At 37.8% G+C, this 21,823-nt stretch overlaps 1 protein-coding gene across 1 annotated transcript in view; it reads right to left on the bottom strand.

Annotated features, from left to right (window-relative positions):
- TEX11 (testis expressed 11) overlaps window positions 1-21,823 on the bottom strand; it is a 247,086-nt gene that overhangs the window by 212,614 nt on the left and 12,649 nt on the right. The window contains exons 3-5 of the mRNA XM_052662695.1: window positions 14,518-14,639; window positions 7,634-7,715; window positions 2,804-2,883 (exon numbers count right to left, since the gene is read on the bottom strand). Coding sequence (XP_052518655.1) covers window positions 2,804-2,883; window positions 7,634-7,715; window positions 14,518-14,639 — 284 coding nt within the window. The remainder of the gene's footprint in view (window positions 1-2,803; window positions 2,884-7,633; window positions 7,716-14,517; window positions 14,640-21,823) is intronic.

The following is a 21,823-nucleotide window of genomic DNA, read 5'->3' as shown; positions in this document are numbered from 1 at the left end:
TGGATGGGAATGGGAGAATTTAATTCAGATGACTGTTATACCTACTACTGTGGGCAAGAATCCCTTAGAAGGAATGGAGTAGCCCTCATAGTCAACAAGAGTCCAAAATGCAGTGCTTAGGGAGCAATCTCAAAAACGACAGAATCATCTCTGTCCATTTCCAAGGCAAATCATTCAATATCACAAAAATCCAAGTCTATGCCCAAATCACTAAATGCCAAAGAAGCTGAAGTTGAACGGTTCTATGAAGACTTACAACACCTTCTAGAATACCCAAGAAAGATGTCCTTTTCACCATAGGGGACTGGAAGGCAAAGTAGGAAGTCAAAAGATGACTGGAGTAACAGGCAAGTATGCCCTTGGAGTACAAAATGAAGCAGAGCAAAGGACAACAGAGTTTTGCCAAGAGAATGCACTGGTTATAGCAAACACCCTCTTCCAACAACACAAGAGACAACTCTACACATGGACATCACCAGATGTCAATACCGAAATCAGACTGATTATATTCTCTTCAGCCAAAGATGGAGAAGCTCTATACAGTCAGCAAAACAAGACCGAGAGCTGACTATGACTCAGATCATGAACTCCTTATTGCAAAATTCAGACTTAAATTGAAGAAAGTAGGGAAAACCACTAGGCCATTCAGATACGACCTAAATCAAATCCCTTATGATTATACAGTGGAAGTGAGAAATAGATTCAAAGGATTAGATCTGACAGACAGAGTGCCTGAAGAACTGTAGACAGAGGTCTGTAATACTATACAAGAGATGGTGACCAAAACCATCCCCAAGAAAAAGAAATGCAAGAAGGCAAAGTGGTTGTCTGAGGGGGCCTTACAAATAGCTGAGAAGAGAAGCAAAAGGCAAAGGAGAAAGGGAAAGATATACCCAACTGAATGCAGAGTTCCAGAGAACAGCAAGGAGAGAAAAGAAAGCCTTCTTGAGTGAACAAACCAAAGAAAAAGAGGAAAACTAGAAATCTCTTAAAAAAAAATTAGATACCAAGGGAACATTTCATGCAAAGATAAACACAATAAAAGAGAGAAATGGCAAGGACCTAGCAGAAGTAGAAGAGATTAAGAAGAGGTGGAAAGAATTAACAGAAGAACTACACAAAAAAGGTCTTATTGACCTGGATAAGCACGATGGTGTGTGTGGCCACTGACCTAGAGCCAGACATCTTGGAGTGTGAAATCAAGTGGGCCTTAGGAAGCATTACTATGAACAAAGCTAGTGGATGTGATGGAATTCCAGCTGAGCTATTTCAAACCTAAAAGATGATGCTGCACTCAATATGTCAGAAAATTTGGAAAACTCAGCAGAGGCCACAGGACTGAAAAAGGTCAGTTTTCATTCCAATCCCAAAGAAAGGTAATACCAAAGAACGTTCAAACTACCATACAATTGCCCTCATTTCACATGGTAGCAAGGTAATGCTCAAAATCCTTCAAGCTAGGCTTCAGCAGTACATGAACCAAAAAATTCCAGATGTTCAAGCTGGATTTAGAAAAGGCAGAGGAACCAGAGATCAAATTGCCAACATCTGCTTGATCATACAGAAAAAAAGGGAATTCCAGAAAAACATCTACTTCTGCTTCACTGACTACACTAAAGCTTTTGACTGTGTGTGTGGATCACAAGCTGTGGAAAATTCTTAAAGAGATGGGAATACCAGATCACCTTCTCTGTCTCGTGAGAAACCTGTATGCAGATCAAGAAGCAACAGTTAGAACTGGACATGAAACAAAGGACTGGTTGAAAATTAGGGAAGGAGTACATCAAGGCTGTATATTGTCACCCAGCTTATTTAACTTATATGCAGAGTACAACATGTGAAATGCCGGGCTGGATGAATCACAAACTTGAATCAAGACTGCTAGGAGAAATAGCAACAATCTCAGATATGCAGATGACACCACTATAATGGCAGAAAGCAAAGAGGAACTGAAGAGGCCCTTGATGAAGGTGAAAGAGGAGAGTAAATAGCCTGGCTTAAAGCTCAGCATTCAAAAGCTACGATCATCGTGTCCAGTCCCATGACTTCATGGCAAACAAATTGGGGAAAAGTAGAAACGGTGGCATTTTTTTTTTTCCTTGGGTTAAAAAAATCACTGTGGAAGGTGACTGCACCCATGAAATTAAGATGGTTGCTCCTTTGGAGAAAAGCTATGACAAACCTAGACAGCATATTTAAAAGTAGAGACATCTCTCTGCCAACAAAGGTCCATCTGTATAGTCAAAGCTATGGTTTTTCCAGTAGTCAGGTACAGATGTGAGAGTTGGACCATAAAGAAGGCTGAGCACTGAAGAACTGGTGCTTTTCAAATGTGGTGCTGGAGAAGACTCTTAAGAATCCCTTGAACAGCAAGGAAATCAAACCAGTCAATCCTAAAGGAAATCAACCCTGAATATTCATTGGAAGGACTGATGCTGAAGCTGAAGCTCCAATATTTTGGCCACCTGATGCAAAGAACCAACTCACTGGAAAAGACCCTGCTGTTGGGAAAGACAGAGGGCAGGAGGAGAACGGGGCAAGAGAGGATGAAATGCTTGGATGGTACTGCTGACAATGAACGCAAGTTTGAGCAAACTCCAGGAGATAATAAGGCACAGGGAAACTCGGTCTGCTGCAGTCCATGGTGTCACAAGTCAAACACAACTTAAAGACTGAATAACAACAACATTGACAGAACTAAAGGATATAACACCTCTTCCATGTTTACACTAAATTCAACCATCTTCACAGGGTAATGACTATCTCACTGCATATGCCCTTTCCTGATTTAATTAGGACTTACCAAAATTTGTCTTTGAATAGCTTCTTCTGAAGCATCTGGGTGTTCACACATGCGAATCAACTTACAAGCAACATGCCGCACTGCAAAACAGTAATTCAGTAATTAGATACCCATAAACACAAAACATTCTCCTTTTATATACACCTTTGAGAAAAGAGGAGTGAAGTAAAATCATATTTGTTATTAAAAATAGGACTTTTAAAGCCCTTTTTAAAAAATCAATTACCAAAAGTAAAATTACCAAAACTACCAAATGAATAATTTGCTTAAGTCAAACAGATATTTTCAAATTTTAATTTCTGCAGGTCTTAAATTCCAAAGACTCATATGATGCTCTTGTATGCACCATGCCAGCAGGAAAATTCTAAGTAGAATTGAAATCTAAAGCTATTCAACATCTGACAAAATTTCTGAATATTAGAATATTTTAAGATTATTCTCCTAAAATGAGAAACTTCCTAAATAATTTTCTTCAGATGAGGTAAAGTTCTTGAAGCATAACTTAGAAACTACAGATATCTTCGTTGTACAGTTAATTTACCCTGAAAATAGGAAAGCTTGAATAACTGTAACCTTTTTATTTGTGTGGTTTTTTTCATCATAAAACATACCCAGATTTTTAAAGATAATTCCACATATAACTGAACTAATTGCCTTGATATTTTTAAAACTCTGCAGCCATTCTATCTATGCTAGTATCATTTAAATTAATATTCCAATAAAAAAGGGATTTGCCCAGCTTAAATTACAGGGTAATTGAAGTAATCAAATTTTTATTAACCATCACAAAATGTAAAATTTATTCATTCCCTCAACAAATTTAATTTGTTTCTGGAAAAAAACTTACAGTAAAATAATTTCTAAATATATATTTACATTGTCTTGCATTTCCAGTTTTGAAAATGTTTCTTTTTTTTCAAAGTTTACTAATTTTTCAGTATTCTCAACGACCCTGATCTCTCAATTATTTCCCCTCTCCAAAAATATTTTCAGTGCTTCTCTCTATTCCTTCCCCTCTACCTTCAAATATATCCATTCCCCTTCTTTGAAAAAATTCAACTAACCCCACTGTGCTTTAAGTTTCCATCCCATTTCACCTCTTCCTCTCAATGCCAAACTTTTTTTTAAAATTAATTTATTTGGCTGCATCAGGTCTTAATTGCAGCACTCCAGGTCTTCTGGTTAAGGCATGTGGTCTCTCTAGTTGTGGTGCAGGCTTGTGGGATCTTAGTTCCCCGATCAGGGATCAAACCTGTGTCCCTGCATTGCCAGGTGGTTCTTAACAAGGACCACCAAGAAAGTCTCAAAATTTCATGAACTGAATGACCTACTATCTCAATTTTATTACTACTCCCTCTTTTCCCTAACGTCCTACAATCTGTTAGGCTTCATTATCATTTTACTAAAGCTGCACTCACGAAGATCAGCTTCCCTGACTTCACAGCAACATTTCCCAATGATCATAACCTTTTTGAAAAATACCACTTCCTTCACCTCACTCTATCTTAGTTCAGCATGAAGCAGTGTCCCTCTGTGGGAAATGTCTAAGAACTTTGCTCCAGGCCTAGCTTCTTAATCCAGGTATGTATAATTATCACCATTAAGCCTTCTGACCAAAGGCAGCTGAGGCTAAGACAGAATGCTATTTCAGTATAAAGATGTTTTCTTTGATGTTGTTGTTCTATCCTCATCAGCCTGTTCTTGGCCCTCTATGCTATAAATATCCTGGTTAGGTGCTTGTTGATGGACTTGACACAAAACAAAGATTTTTTTCTCACATCTCTAACTTTACATCTGCTGGCACTTGTGAATTCTTTATTTGTCCTGTTTATGTTAGCTTTAATCCATTCCTTTCTAAACCTTCAAGAATAATGTGCCTGGTATTTTCATTCTGGAGTCTTACCTTGTCCCTTTGACCTACTGCCTGCCATAACATGGTTTGACAACCCTATAAAGGAGTATGTACTCAGTAAGTGGGTAGCGCTTATTTAACTTATATGCAGAGTCCATCATGTGAAATGCCGGGCAGGATGAAGCACAAGCTGGAATCAAGATTGCTGAGAGAAATATCAATAACCTCAGATACGCAGATGACACCACCCTTATGGCAGAAAGCAAAGAGGAACTAAAGAGCCTCTTGATGAAAGTGAAAGAGGAGAGTGAAAAAGCTGGCTTAAAACTCAACATTCAAAAAACTAAGATCGTGGCATCCGGGCCCATTCACTCCATGGCAAATAGATGGGGAAACAATGGAAACAGGGACAGACTTTATTTTCTTGGGTTCCAAAACCACTGCAGATGGTGACTGCAGCCATGAAAGTAAAAGACACTTGTTCCTTGGAAGAAAATCTATGACAAATCTAGACAGCATATTAAAAGGCAGAGACATTATTTTGCCGACAAATGTCCATCTAGTCAAAGCTATGGTTTTTCCAGTAGCCATGTATGGATGTGAGAGTTGGACTATAAAGAAAGCTGAGCACCAAAGAATAAATGCTTTTGAACTGTGGTGTTGAGAAGACTCTTGAGAGTCCCTTGGACTGCAAGGAGATCAAACCAGTCAGTCCTAAAGGAAATCAGTCCTGAATACTCACTGGAAGGACTGATGTTAAGCTGGAGCTTCAGGACTTTAGCCACCTGATGTGAAGAATTGACTCATTGGAAAAGACCGTGATGCTGGGAAAGATTGAAAGCAGGAGAAGGGGATGACAGAGGATGAGATAGTTGGATGGCATCACTGACTTAACGGACATGAGTATGAGCAAGTTCTGAGAGTTAGAGATGGACAGGGAAGCCTGGTGTGCTACAGTCCATGGAGTTGCAAAGAGTCAGAAACAAGAGTGACTGAACTAAAGTGGATAGTGAGTCTCCTCTAGAATATTTTGACTATTCCTTTTATGTCTTCTATCCTTGCTCTTTTACTTCTTTTACTTATCTGGAAGAATTAAGGTTAAAATCTCACTATTCTCTCAACACCATTGGTTCTTAAAATTTGCTGTGCATGAAAATTCCTAAGATATTTTTACAAATTATAGACATGCCCAGAATTCCTCCTAAACCCCAAAATCAAAACCTCCAATGATGGGGCCTCAGCATCTGTATTTGAAAAAGGCTCCACAAGGGACTCTCATTTATACGAATATTTAAGAGCCACTGTTCTTTCTTTTCTCCCTCCAAGAATTCAACAACTTGTGTGGCTTCAACAATCATCTCCATGTGAATAACTATCAAATCTATAGGCAGCCCAACCTTTCACACTAGCTCCAGTCTCACATCTCTAACTTGGTCGCCTCAAATACAACAGGTCAAAAACTAAAGTTTACAAGTCATTCCTCTACTTCTCACTTTCCCATTTCTGTCCATTGTTCCATAATCCTTCCCAATAATAAAAAATTACAGTGCATAAATCTTTAATGACTTTTTGATCACATAACATAATCCAGGCACATTGAATTTGTTTTTGAGACAAAATATCTTCCAACCAATCAACATATCTTGGAAATAAAATTTTTTTAAACCAGATGCTTCCTGCACTACATCCTGTATTCCATTGTATCTGAAAAATACTGTACACATAACAAGCACCCAAATATCTAAGAACTGCAGAGTCAGTACATTAGGAAAGGTCCTAGGGCTGCAGCTCCCACTTCATCTACCAAATCCCCACTATTGGGCAAGAAGTGAAAAACAGCCAAAGCAGTGTCCCTTGATATGCAGAATGGGAGGAGTTTAGAATTAACCCATTTAAACATCACACAATTCATCTGTCCAGTAGGTTTCTCCCACAGATGTATTTCCAACTCTTCCCTCCTCCCAACTCCAGGATCTAAGCCTTCTAGGAGTAATGGTATCAACATTTATCTGAGAGTTAAAGAGACAGAACTGTTCTCTAAACATCTTAATAGAAGAATGAGCTAGTAAGTAAGTATATTATTGGCTATACTAACCACTAAGTACCCAATATGTACACTGAGGTTGTATACAATTTGGTTTATATTCATACAGATAAATATTTAGTATTAAATTCTATTTGTTGCATACAGACAAAATTCATTTGTCTACAAGGCAAAGCACTACAGAGATTCACCTTTTGACAGGTTGCCTCAACATACTCTTTATAACGAGGCAATATACTTTCCAAAAATGCATTAACTGTCACTATCCTTGTTGGAAATTAGTAACTGTCAGCACACTAGATCCTGCCCATTTAGCTAAAGTGCTCATACTCTGCAAGACAGTGGATCACATTTAATACACCCAAGCAGATGAATATGGTTTGGGGTTTTTTTTAGTTGTTGTTATTCTTGTTTGCTCTCACAAAAACTTCTATAATTTTCCTCAGTAACTCAGTCCAATGTTTATCAACGCACCTCATGAAGAAACTATATTCTTTACAGATTTTTTATTCAATCTAAATTCCTCAGACAGCAACATTTTTCATTATTTTCTTAACGGAGAAGAGAACCTACTATTTGATGGTTCTTCAGAATCTGGACGATTCTGATCATCTCTTCTCCAGAGAAATAAACCATGTCCTTTGACATTTCTTCAAGTTCTCATTTTCCCCACCTCATTTTTAATCACCTTTTTTGTTCACCACCAGACTATTTCTTCAGTGAAGCTTTTAAATTTCTATGAAAAAGAGCTAACCTCTGAAAAACCATAAAACCACAGCAGGGTTTGCTCGAGAAACTACGGTCTAAGGATTGTTTTATTTTCTTTTAATAAATATGCATTTAAGAACTGATCAAAATATTTAAATTACAGGAACACAATCTGATGTACAATAAGAATATTCCTCATAGTATGAGTTACAAAACGTATACATACCTTTAGCTTTCTGTTCATTTATCACCAAATCCATTTTATTGGTAATTGCCCAGTTCCACAGGTTTACCGCCATTTCTTCAATCTGTGCAACAGAGACACTTTCTTAGTTAAAATACTGTCTGCCTCCAGTGATATTTTCTTTCTTGCATGTTTCACATTTATGCGACTATTGTGGGTTATTTACATGTCTGTCAGGAGCCGTGTTAGGCATTACTGACAAAATGGAGGCACGGCCCCAACCCCCCTCCTCATCCCACAGGCATGGTCCCAGGATGAAGGAGTTAGGTCTTGTGATTCTGACTTGTTCTTTCCTTTCTTCAGTTGAGTTGGCTGGAAAGAATGTTAAGGTGCTTATTGTTCTTGAGAGAAGCATGAGAAAGCACAAAGCCTTCTGCAGTTGTGCCCAGAAAATAATCTACAAAGTAACCATTGACATTTGTTCAAGGAAGGATCTTTACAAAGAATGCTCCAGGATGAGCACATAGGCCACAGCTTGAGGCCATGGGAAGGATTGTTATCTGAGACTTGTTTGTGAGGGAAATATTTATGGCAAAAGAAGTTTGCTGAGTGTAGGGTTTAGGAGTAATAAAGAATAGTTAGAAGCTAAAAGTTTAAGGAATGTTGTAGTGTTAGCATATTTTACTATAGCTTATAGAGATTAGGAATTTTAGAGAGATTAATAGCTAGAAGCCTTTTTAGGAGATAGTGATCTTAAGATGCTAGGGGCAAACAGGATTTAGAAAGATAAGCAATAAACTGAGGAATGAAGCATGAGTTACAATGTAATCACAAGTTAAGTATAGGACACATAAGAGGAAGTAGATAACAGATAGTAAAGCCAGCTGAAGCAGGAACTCTGTAGGGCAACAATGATTTCTGGAGACAATAAATCTGGGTGGGAGGGGAACTAAAAATGTCAAACCTCTAACCTAACGCTTTTGTCAAAATATAAAAGAAACCCTGAAGCTTGAAATAAACACGTAGCCCCGCACCTTGAGTCAGAGGCTACATCATTGTCCACCAACACCGCTCACCCCTTCAGGCTGATTCCCTGGCTGCTGAAGCTAGACTCCAGCACATGTCCTCTATAACCTAGTCTCATTTTACCTTTTCTCCCAAAAACTTAGCATCAGAGCAATTATATCACTGTCCTATCAACACAACTTGTTCATTCCTATCTGTGTACCTTTATTCATACAAACCAGTCAGTCCTAAAGGAAATCAACCCTGAATATTCACTGGAAGGACTGTTGCTGACACTGAAGCTCCAATAATTTGACCACCTGATGTGAAGAGCCAGCTCACTGGAAAAGACCCTGATGCTGGGAAAGATTGAGGGCAGCAGAAGGGGGCAACAAAGGAGGAGATGGTTGGATGGCATCACCGACTCATTGGACAAGAGTCTGAGCAAACTTCAGGAGATAGTGAAGGACAGGGGAGCCTGGCACGCTGCAGTCCATGGGGCCGCAAAGAGTAGGACACAACTTAGTGACTAAACAAGAAATACATACTGTTGGCTTCACCAGATATACCTCCTCCCCTTATCTTTATGTAATTCAAATTCAAATTCAACCTCACCAAGAACATACATGAATTTTCAACAACCACTACATTCTTCATTATCTTTCTCTTCTCTGAATTCCTGTATTCACTAAGTTTCACATAATTGAACAATTAAATAATGCTGCTGCTGCTAAGTCACTTCAGTCTTGTCCGACTCTGTGCGACCCCATAGACGGCAGCCCACCAGGCTCCCCAGTCCCTGGGATTCTCCAGGCAAGAACACTGGAGTGGGTTGCCATTTCCTTCTCCAATGAATGAAAGTGAAAAGTGAAAGTGAAGTCGCTCAGTCGTGTCCGACCCTCAGCAACCTTTGTATCATTTATCCTTTGTTTTTGTTGTTATTCTTATTTCCCAACTAGGCTTCTTGATATCAAAGATTATATCTTACTCAATTTATGTAGCACTCACATTACCCACCAAAGTGCTAAGTAAAGAATACATATTCAAATAATAAGATTCATTTTACTATGTCCTGTTCTAGCAACAAGGGGAGCAAAGATTTTGGTAGCTTCTTTTGGGGTTTATCTTTCTATCAGGTGGAACCTAGTCAACCAGATGAGAAAATGAATCAATCTCATAGCATCACAAGAATAAAATTTACAATAAGTTGGCTTCTGGCCAGAGATCTCTAGAGGCAATAGTTGATCCTGGGTGGTACTACTGCCTGAGACGAATATACCACAGCTCTGGCCTAAATCTCCCAGTGTGCTTATAGTGACTATAATAAAAGTTATACCTACCATTCTTATCATAAACATATTGAGAGCAAATGACTAAGAGGAATAATAACTGGAAAAAACTTAAACTCAGTTTGTGTACAATAATGGTACACAATTGTATTTTAGTTTATTAGTTTATTTTCTCCAGTGCCACTTTTCCCCACTACGGTTTCAAATTTCCCTGATGAGCTCCGCTTTAAACAGATTATTTATTTGGCATGGCCATCATTTCACTATCATGCTCACCTCCATCTCTCTCACATAGTATCCCCATCCCACAACTGACCTAATGATGACTTTCACATGAAGTATTATTTGATATGTTTCATCAAAAGCACATGGAGTTAATATTTGACTCAAAATTTCCCAGAAGAACAAATGGTATTTAGGGGGAAATATAAACATCCAGAATAAAGCAACTTAAAGAAGTTGCCTATTTTGGTATTTTGGAAAGCAATTTAAAAATATGTAAAAAGAGCCAAAAAATGTTCTTATCTTTTGACACAGTAATTGTTTTACGGAAATCATCTAAAATATGGAAGGGATAATCTCTGCACTTAATACTGTTCCTCATATCATTATTTACAATAGTGAAAAATTAAGAACAATATAAACACTCAGTAATAAAGAAATATATAAACAAATTACAATAAATCTACTAGATGGAATATTATTCAGTCATTTAAGACAGTGATCATGGACTTCCCTGGTGGCCCAGTGGTTAAGACTCCACCTGCCAACACAGGGGACATAGGTTCAATTCTTGGTCCAAGAAGATTCTACATTTCTCAGGACAACTAAGCCTGCATGCCACAACTACTAAAGTCCACATGCCCTAGAGTCACAAAACAATAAATACTGTTATGATTCCACTTATATGAGGTACCAAGAGTAGTCAGACTTATGGAGATAGAAAGCAGAATGGTGGTTGACAGAGTCTGGGGAAAAGGAAAATGGAGTTGTTGTTCAACAGGTGTAGAATTTCAGTTTTTCAAGATGAAAAGAGTTCAGGAATTGGTTGCACAATGATGTGAATGTACTTGATACTACTAAATTTTACATTTTAAAATAGTTAAGATGGTAAATTTTATGTTATGTATACTTTACCACAATTAAAAATAAAACAAGCACAATGAGATACTTTACATTCACTAGAATGGCTATAATAAAAAAGACAGATAACAATAAATTTTGCTTATGATGTGAAAAAATTGGGTCACTCATACACTGCTGGTGGGAATGTAAAATGGTAGTCACTTTGGAAAACAATCCGGCAGTTCCTCAAAAATAAAAGAGTTACTATATGACCAGCAAATTCACTCTTAGGTACATACCTGGAAAGAAATGACAGAAACCAACAAAATTTCTGTAAAGCAATTATCCTTCAATTAAAAAATAAATAAATTTTTTAAAAATATGTAAAGCCTGTACACGAATGTTCATAGCAGCATTATTTTTAAGATGTTCATTCTCCTCAGATTTATATATAGATTTAATATAATCTTTATTAAAATATCAACAGGGCTATTTTTCACTTGGATTAATACTTTTTAAATTAGAGAATATTACTTAACAATATTGTGATGGCTTTTGCCATACATCAACATGAACTGGCCATAGGTATATATGTGCCCCTCCCTCTTGAACCCTCTCACCTCCCTCCCCATCCCACTCCTCTAAGTTATCACAGAGCACCAGCTTTGGGTTCTCTGTGTAATACATCCAACTCCCACTGGCTATCTATTTTACATATACTAGCATATATGTTTCAAGGCTATTCTCTCAAATCATCCCACCCTGTCCTTCCCTGTGTCCAGAAGTCTATTCCATAGACACAGACAGCAAAGTGTGTCTCCTTTGCTGCCCTACAAATAGGATCATCAATACTATCTTTCTAGATTCCATATATATGCATTAATATACGATATTTGTCTTTCTCTTTCTGACTTACTTCACTCTGGGAAGATTGAAAGCAAAAGAAGAGGGTGGCAGAGGATGAGATGGTTGGATAGCATCACCAATTCAATGGACATGAACTTGGGCAAACTCTGGGAGATAGTGAAGAACAGGGAATGGTGGTGTGCTACAGTCCATGGAGTTGCAAAGAGTTAGAAATGACCTAGTGACTGAACAACAACAATATTCCTTTGTGTATATGTACCACAACTTCCTTATCCATTCATCTGTCAGTGCACATCTAGGTTGCTTCCATGTCCTAGATATTGTTAATAGTGCCATAGCAACATTATTTATAGCAGCCAAAAGGTATAAACAGCCCAAATGTTCATCAACAGATGAATGGATATACCAAATGTGACACACCCAAAGAATGAAATATTATTCATCCATAAAAGGTAATGAGTTACAGATACATGCTACAACATGGAAGAACTTTGAAAACATTATGCTAAGGGAAGATCCCCTGGAGAAAGTAGAGGCTACCCACTCCAGTATTCTGGCCTGGGGGTCGCAAAGAGTTGGACACAACTGAGTGACTTGCACTTTCACTTTCAAGTGAAAGAAGTCAGTCCCAAAAGACCACATACTGTATAATTCCATTTATATAATATGTCCAGAATAGGCAAATCCACAGGGACAGAAAGTAGATTAGAAGCTGTCTAGAGCTGGAGAAGAGAGAAGGAAATAGTGTGTTTCTTTCTGGGGTGATGAAAATGTTCTGAAGTTCACTTTGGTGATAAGTATACAACTCTGTGAAATACTAAAAATCATTGACTTGTACACTTGGGTAACTTATATGGCATATGAATCATATATAAAGCTACACATGTGTGTGGGGGGGGGTGTTAGTCACTCAGTCGTGTCTGACTCTTTGTAACCCTATGGACTGTAGCCCACCAAGCTCCTCTGCCCATGGGATTCTCCAGGCAAGAATACTGGAGTGGGTTGCTGTGCCCTTCATATGAAAGATATTTACAATAAACTTTCTTCTCACCTTTCCATTTGTACAGTCAGCTAAACGGAAGGCTCTGCCCAAGATAAACATTTTCAAAATGTTTCAGAACCTCAAGGCAATTTCAAAATTAAGTGACAGACTTCCAATGAAACACTAGAAAAAAAAAAATACCCTCCCCTCAAAATAAGCACTACCTCCGAAGGCTTATAGTCAACTGAGTTCCTCACTACTAGGTAGTTTCTTATTTTACTGCAAAAGGAAGGGAAAGAGAATTACTATTAAGTGACTAACTACTACGTATAAGATGGGTTTAGAAAAAGCAGAGGAACCAGAGATCAAATTGCCAACATCCGTTGGATCATACAGAAAGCAAGAGAATTCCAGAAAAACATCTTCTGCTTCATTGCCTATGCTAAAGCCTTTGACTGTGTTAATCACAACTGTGGAAAATTATTAAAGAGATAGGAATACCAGATCATCTTACCTGTTTCATGAGAAACTTGTATGCAGGCAAGAAGTAACAATTACAAATGGACATGGAACAACTGATTGGTTCAAAACTGAGAAGGGAGTATGATAAGGCTGTATATTGTCACCCTGTTAACTTACATGCAGAGTACATCATGCAAAATGCAGGGCTGAATTAATCATAAGCTGGAATTAAGATTGCCAGAAGTATCAACAATCTCAGATAAGCAGATGACACCACCCTAATGGCAGAAAGAGAAGAACTAAAGAGCCTCTTGATGAGGGTGAAAGAGGAAAGTGAAAAAGCTGGCTTAATTAAAAAAACTAAGATCATGGCATCTGATCCCATCACTTCATGGCACGTAGAAGGGGCTCCAAAATCACTGTGGATGGTGAGTACAGCCATGAAATTAGAAGATGCTTGCTCCTTGGAATAAAAGCTATATAACAAATCTGGACAGTGTATTAAAAGCAGAGACATCACTTTGCCAACAAAGGTCTGTATAGTCAAAGCTATGGTTTTTCCAGTAATCACATACAGATGTGATAGCTGGACCATAAAGAAGGCTGAGCGCTGAAGAACTGATGCTTTCAAACCGTGGTGCTGGAGAAGACTCTTGAGAGTCCCTTGGCCTGCAAGGAGATCAAACCAGTCAATCCTAAAGGAAACCAACCCTGAATGGAATGATGTTGAAGCTGATGCTTTAGTACTTTGGCCACCTGATTCAAAGAGCCGACTCATTAGAAAAGGCCCTGAAAGACTAAAAGCTAAAGGAGAAGGGGGCAGGAGAGAATGAGACGGTTAGGTAGCATCACTGACTCAGAGGCCATGAATCTGAGCAAACTCCAGGAGATAGTGAAGGACAGGGGAGCTTGGCGTGGTACAGTTCATGAGTCATAAAGTCAGACACAGGTCAGCAACTGAACAACAACAACCCAGGACCTTAAATATGTTATTTTGTTCACTATTCATAACAACATTTATTATTCTCCTTTTAACATATGAGAAGAGTGAAGCCTAGAGAGATTATATAGTACATATTAAATTTGAGACATATTTTTCCATTGGTTTCTAAAACACTATTTTCCCTAAATGTGCCATTAGGCTTGATTTCTATGTACTTAGATTTCATGTTAATCATGAAGATTGTTTTTTTATTTATACATTAATTAAAACAGTGAATCATAAAAACTTATCATTAAATTATTTTTATACCAACCTGACAATCCTGTATTTCAGCCATAGACCCTCTGTTGATGTTTCCTATATCCATGAAGAGTCTATCAATTGCCTCAGGTGTGTTAGGTGAAATGTCTGTTGCAAGTAGGTTTTCAACAGTTTCTGAAATAACAAATGATAAAAGTGACATGAACTATCAACATTGGCTGAAACTAGCAAATCATTCTGAAATCTGTTCCTAGAGTGTGAAGAAACTTCAATGATCCTTAGAGTAAAACTAAACTGGAGATAAAGTTTATTTTAGCTAAAGGAAGAGTACAATTTTCAAATAAATTTTCTATTTCCTGGGAGTCACTTATTTATAACTTAATCACCATTACTCATTCTCAAAGTAAAGTGCATTGACTTCACAAACAGTATTGTTATTAATAGGTCATTTTAAAACTATAAAATAGAAATTAACAATGTCTTAGAAACTACAAAATGTAGAAATTCTGAAGGGAGAATTAAGATATATGCCCTGTAAAACTGAGATACTTATTAATACATTCAAGCATTAGGCAGACATACTCTGAAGTCTTGACCCTACTTTCTGAGAAAAAAATGACATGCTCAGTTGGCAACAACATTAACCAGTTACTGAATCTGTAGAAATGATTTCACCATTTTCTAAAAAGACTTGAGCTCCAGAATCCACATGGCTGAACCTGATTAAGCCATAGAATTCCTTAAAACTAAAACATGATGTATAACCATAATTGATGCCTTTCACATTATCAAAATTGAAGTTTTTTCAAACTCATGTAACAGAGGTCTCCGTAACCTACATGTCTCTTAATTTCTTGCATTGCTTCTGAGCATTAACTAGCATTAACAATACTAATAAGAACACCTTCTGGAATATTTTTAATCTGCTACAATAAACAGATTTTTAACCTGTTAAAATAAACAATAAATCTTCTAAATGAAATTCTTTGTTAAATATCAGAAAATAGATTCATATGGCCACTTCACAAAGCAAATTATTTTCAAATATACTCAAATATTTTTTAAAGCTCATAGAATCTTTAGAACCCTGCATGGTCAGATTTTAGGGAAAACATACCATATATATTTCAGAGGTCTCAAGTAATGATACATATGAAAATAAAAACCTCTAGCTTCCTTACTCCCATAAAGCAGTTAATAGGCTAATATTAAATTTTTTTATTCTTCCAAGATTAGGTAACCATTATGCCTTGCTCAAAATACTGATAACAGATTTAGGAAAGTTTAGAATGGAAGAAAACATTTGCAAACCATATATCTGATAAGGGCTTAATACCCAAAACATATAAAGAAATCAGACAACTTAACGGTAAAAACTCCAACTTAGGAAACATAATGAAGACCACTAGGTACATGAAGAAAAGAAGCTCAACATCATTAATCATCAAAGAAATGCAAATCAAAACCACAATGAGATATCACCTCACACCTGTTAGAATGGTCATCATAAAAAGACAAGCAATAAGAAGTTTTGGCAGGAATCTGGAGAAAAGGGATGCCTCAGCACTGTCAGTGGAAATGTTAATTGGTGCAGCCACTATGGAAAACGGTAAAGTTCCTCAAAAAATTAAAAACAAAACTACCGTATGATTCTACTTCTAGGTATTTTTCTGAAGAAAATTAAAAAACTAATTGAAAAGATATGTGCAAACTCATGTTCACTGTAGCACTATTTACAATAGCTAAGATGTGGAAGAGAAGACTACACATGGACATCACCAAATGGTCAACACTGAAATTAGACTGATTATATTCTTTGCAGCCAAAGATGGAGAAGCTCTATACAGTCAGCAAAACAAGACCAGTAGCAGACTGTGGCTCAGATCATCAACTGCTTATTGCCAAATTCAGACTTAAACTGAAGAAAGTTGGGGAAACCACTAGACCATTCAGTTCAGTTCAGTTCAGTCACTCAGTCGTGTCTGACTCTTTGCAACCCCATGAACTGCAGTACGCCAGGCCTCCCTGTCCATCACCAACTCCCGGATTTCACCCAAACTCATGTCCATCGAGTCGGTGATGCCATCCAGCCATCTCATCCTCTGTTGTGCCCTTCTCCTCCCGGCCCCCAATCCCTCCCAGCATCAGATTCTATTCAGGTATGACCTAAATCAAATCCCTTATGATTATACAGTGAAAGTGAGAAATAGATTTAAGGGACTACATTTGATAGAATGCCTGATGAACTATGGACAGAGGTTCGTGACATTGTACAGGGAGCAAGACCATCCCCAAGAAAAAGAAATGCAAAAAAGTGAAATGGCTGTCTGAGGAGGCCTTACAAATAGCTGGGAAAAGAAGAGAAGCGAAAAGCAAAGGAGAAAAAGCAAGATATAAGCATCTGAATGCAGAGTTCCAAAGAATAGCAAGGAGAGATAAGAAAGCCTTCCTCAGCAATCAATGCAAAGAAATAGAGGAAAAGGACAGAATGGGAAAGACTAGAGATCTCTTCAAGAAAATGAGAGATACCAAGGGAACATTTCATGCAAAGATGGGCTCAATAAAGGACAGAAATGGTATGGACTTAACAGAAGCAGAAGATATTAAAAAGTGGCAAGAATACACAGAAGAACTGTATAAAAAAGATCTTCACGACCCAGATAATCATGATGGCGTGATCATTCACACTCATCTAGAGCCAGACATCCTGGAATGTGAAGTCAGGTGGGCCTTAGGAAGCATCACTATGAACAAAGTTAATGGAGGTGATGGAATTCCAGTTGAGCTATTTCAAATCCTAAAAGATGATGCTGTGAAAGTGCTGCACAATATATCAGCAAATTTGGAAAAGTCAGCAGTGGCTACAGGACTGGAAAAGGTCAGTTTTCATTGAAATCCCAAAGATAGGTAATGCCAAATGTTCAAACTAGCGCACAATTGCACTCATCTCACACGCTAGTAAAGTAATGCTCAAAATTCTCCAAGCCAGGCTTCAGCAATATGTGAACTGTGAACTTCCTGATGTTCAAGATAGTTTTAGAAAAGGCAGAGGAACCAGAGATCAAATTGCCAACATCCGCTGGATCAACAAAAAGCAACAATTCCAGAAAAACATCAATTTCTGCTTTATTGACTATGCCAAAGCCTTTGACTGTGTGGATCACAATAAACTGTGGATAATCCTGAAAGAATTGGGAATATCAGACCATCTGACCTGCCTCTTGAGAAACCTGTATGCAGGTCAGGAAGCAACAGTTAGAACTGGACATGGAACAACAGACTGGTTCCAAATAGGAAGAGGAGTACGTCAAGGCTGTATATTGTCACTCTGCTTATTTAACTTATATGCAGAGTATATCGTAAGAAACACTGGGCTGGAGGAAGCATAAGCTGGAATCAAGATTTCTGGGAGAAGTATCAATAACCTCAGACATGCAGATGACACCACCCTTATGGCAGAAAGTGAAGAACTAAAGAGCCTTTTGATGAAAGTGAAAGGAGAGTGAAAAAGTTGGCTTAAAGCTCAACATTCAGAAAACGAAGATCATGGCATCCGGTCCCATCACTTCATGGCAAATAGATGGGGAAACAGTGGAAACAGTGGCTGACTTTATTTTTCTGGGCTCCAAAATCACTGCAGATGGTGACTGCAGCCATGCAATTAAAAGACGCTTACTCCTTGGAAGGAAAGTTATGACCAACCTAGACAGCATATTAAAGAGCAGAGACATCACTTTGTCAACAAAGGTCCATCTAGTCAAGGCTACAGTTTTTCCAGTGGTCATGTATGGATGTGAGAGTTGGACTATAAAGAAAGCTGAGTGCTGAAGAATTGATGCTTTTGAACTGTGGTGTTTGAGAAGACTCTTGAGAGTCCCTTGGACTGCAAGGAGATCCAACCAGTCCATCCTGAAGGAGATCAGTCCTGGGTGTTCATTGGAGGGGACTGATGTTGAAGCTGAAACTCTAGTACTTTGGCCACCTGATCCGGAGAGCTGACTCCTTTGAAAAGACCCTGATGCTGGAAAAGAATGAGGGCAGGAGGAGAAGCGGACGACAGAGAATGAGATGGCTGGATGGCATCACCACCACAATGGACATGGGTTTGGGTGGACTCCAGGAGTTGGTGATGGATAAGGAGGCCTGGCATGCTGCAGTTCATGGGGTCGCAAAGAGTCGGACACAACTGAGCAACTGAAGAACCTAAGTGCCCATCAATGGATGAGTGAATAAAGAAAATGTGGTAAATATATACAATAGAATATTATTCAGCCATAAAAGAATGAAATCTTGCCATCTGCAACATGGATGGACTTCAAAGGTGTTATGCTATGTGAAATAAGTTGGAGAAAGACAAATACTGTATGGTCTCACTGACAGAGACAAAAAAGAGAAAGCCCATAGATACAGGAAATAGACTGGTGGCTGCCAGAAGCAGGAGGCAGAGGGTGAGCCAAATGGGTAAAGGAAATCAAGATACACTTTCAGTTATAAAATAAATAGGTCATAGGAATATGACGTAGAGCATGACAACTATTATACATTTTTAAATTGCTAAGAGTAAAAAACTGCTAAGAATAAATCTTAAAGTTTTTCAACACAAGAAAAATTTCTAACTATATATAGTGATGGATGTTAAATTAGACTTATTGTGCTGATCATTTGTAATATACACAAATACTGAATCATTATATTGCACACTTGAAACCAACAAACTGTTGTATATCAATTACACCACAATTTTTTAAAAATTAGGAAAAAATTTTAAGTGTTTTTAAAAAATCCAAGTATCATTTAGAAAGATTTCTTAAAATGATTTTGAAAAGAAAAAAACCATTAGCGTGGGGTGTCTGGCACTGGAGCTTGATGCCTCTTGGGTGGAGCATGGTCTCAGTGTAGATATGTGTAGGGAACAATATTCCCTGGGGTCAGGAATTCTATAACAGTCCAAAGTTCTGGAGTTGAGCCCCCTGCCTCTGGGTTTCAATCCCAACCTCTGACAGTAGCATGAAGACTTCTCTGTCTACACAACACAGAAGACAAAACCCTTAGGTTAATGGTGAAACAACTCCCCACAGACAGGAACACCCAAAGAAACTCACAGAGTTATATAGAGAAGAGGGAGGAAGGAGATAGAGGTGACCAGGAGGAGAAAAGGGTGAGTAGTCAAAAGAGAAGGCAATCAAGCCAGTAATCAAATCCCTAAGTGAACATGGATATTAGAAATTAAACTCTTAAAGGTATAAAATTAATAACAAAAGATCAAAAAGCAAAAATTAAAAACCTAGAATAAAAATTGGACTCCTAAAAGTACAATATTAAACAAAAAGTAAATTGAACATAAAGAACCATAATAGGATAGTATGAGGAAAAAAAGAAAATGAGGATGGGGAAGAAAGTTTTAAAAAGGAAAAAAACAAGAATAAAAAATAAAAAGAAATAATAAACTTTTAAAAAATAATAATAATATAGAAAAATATATCTAGGAATTTCTCTGGAGCTGTTGTAGGCAGTGTGGGGTCATTTCAGTGTCAGATAATCCCTTGTTCCAGCTTGTACTTGTTCTCAAAGTCAACAGTTGCCCCTCAAATGCAGTCTCAGCTTAACTGCAGGATTTTAATCTGTTGTACCTGCTACTTCTGGGGCAGTTCCTCTTTCTTTTCTTTGCTTAGGTTGGCCTCCTCTGCTTGCAAGTCTCTTCAGTATCTCATTTCCGCCCTGACATGAGGGGACAAAAGTGGCCACTTATTCAGGCTCACTTGCTCAGTTGTGCTGTGGCAAGGGAGGGATACTGCAAACAAAACACCGCTGAGATGTGTGGGGTGGATGTGCTCGCAATGGATGGACCACACGGGAGTCACCATAGCCCAAGGTGGCATGCACTTCCCAGGTCCAAGGCACTGGAACTAATCAGTGAATATAGTAAAATCACAGGATATAAAATTAATATACAGAAATCCCTTGTATTCCTGTACACTAGTAATGAAAAAAAGTTAGAAAGAGAAATTAAGGAAATAATATCATCCACCACTGCAATGAAAAGAATAAAACATTTAGGAATAAACTTCCCTAAAGAAACAAAAGCCCTGTATACAGAAAACTATAAAACACTGATGAAAGAAAGGAAAGATGACACAATAGATGGAGAAATATGTCATCTTCTTGGATTTAAAGAATCAATATAGTGAAAATGAGTATACTACCCAAAGCAATCCACAGATTCAATGCAATCTCTATCAAACTACCAACAGTATTTTTCACAGAACTAGAACAAATAATTTCACAATTTGTATGGAAACACAAATGTCCCCAAATAGCCAAAGCAATCTTGAGAAGAAAGAATGGAACTGGAGGAATGACCTGCCTGACTTTAGACTATACTACAAAGCCAGAGTCATCAAGAAAGTATGATACTGGCACAAAGACAGAAATATAAATCAATGGACCAAAACAGAAAAGTCCAGAGATAAATCCACACACCTATGGACACCTTATCATTGACAAAGGAGGCAAAAATATACAATGGAGAAAAGACAGTCTCTTCAACAAGTGGTGCTGGGAAAACTGGGCAACTATGTGTAAAAGAATGAAAGAACACTTTCTAACATCATACACAAAAATAAACTCAAAATGAATTGAAGACCTAAATGTACAACCAGAAACTATAAAACTCTTAGAGGAAAACATAGGCAGAACATTCTCCAACATAAATCACAGCAAGATCCTCTATGACTCACCTGCCAGAGCAATGGAAATAAAAACAAAAATAAACAAATGGGATCTAATTAAACTTATAAGCTTGAAGGAAACTATAAGCAATGTGAAAAGACAGCCCTCAGAATAGGAGAAAATAATAACAAAGGAAACGAATGACAAAGAATTATTCTCCAGAATATACAAGCAGCTCACGCAGCTCAGTATCAGAAAAAAGAACACCCCAATCAAAATGTGAGCAAAAGACCTAAATAGACATTTCTCCAAAGAAGACATACAGATGGCTATTAAACACATGAAAAGATGTTCAACAATACTCAATTTAGAGAAATGCACACCAAAACCAGAATAAGGTACCATCTCACACTAGTCAGAATGACCATCATCAAAAAGTCCACAACCAATAAATGCTGGAGAGGGTGTGGAGAAAAGGGAACCCTCTTACACTGTTGGTGGGAATGCAAACTGGTATAGCGACTATGGAGAACAGTATGGAGATTCCTTAAAACATTGGTACTAGAACTTGCCATATGACCCGGTAATCCCACTGCTGAGCATATGGAGGAAACCAGAATTGAAAGAGACACATATACCCCAATATTCACTGCAGCACTATTTACAATAGCTAGGACATGGAAGCAACC

The sequence above is a fragment of the Budorcas taxicolor genome, chromosome X, assembly GCF_023091745.1.
Source record: "Budorcas taxicolor isolate Tak-1 chromosome X, Takin1.1, whole genome shotgun sequence".
NCBI lineage: Eukaryota > Metazoa > Chordata > Mammalia > Artiodactyla > Bovidae > Budorcas > Budorcas taxicolor.
Note: the sequence above shows the minus strand (reverse complement) of the source record. Positions and strands in the feature narration are given on the sequence as shown.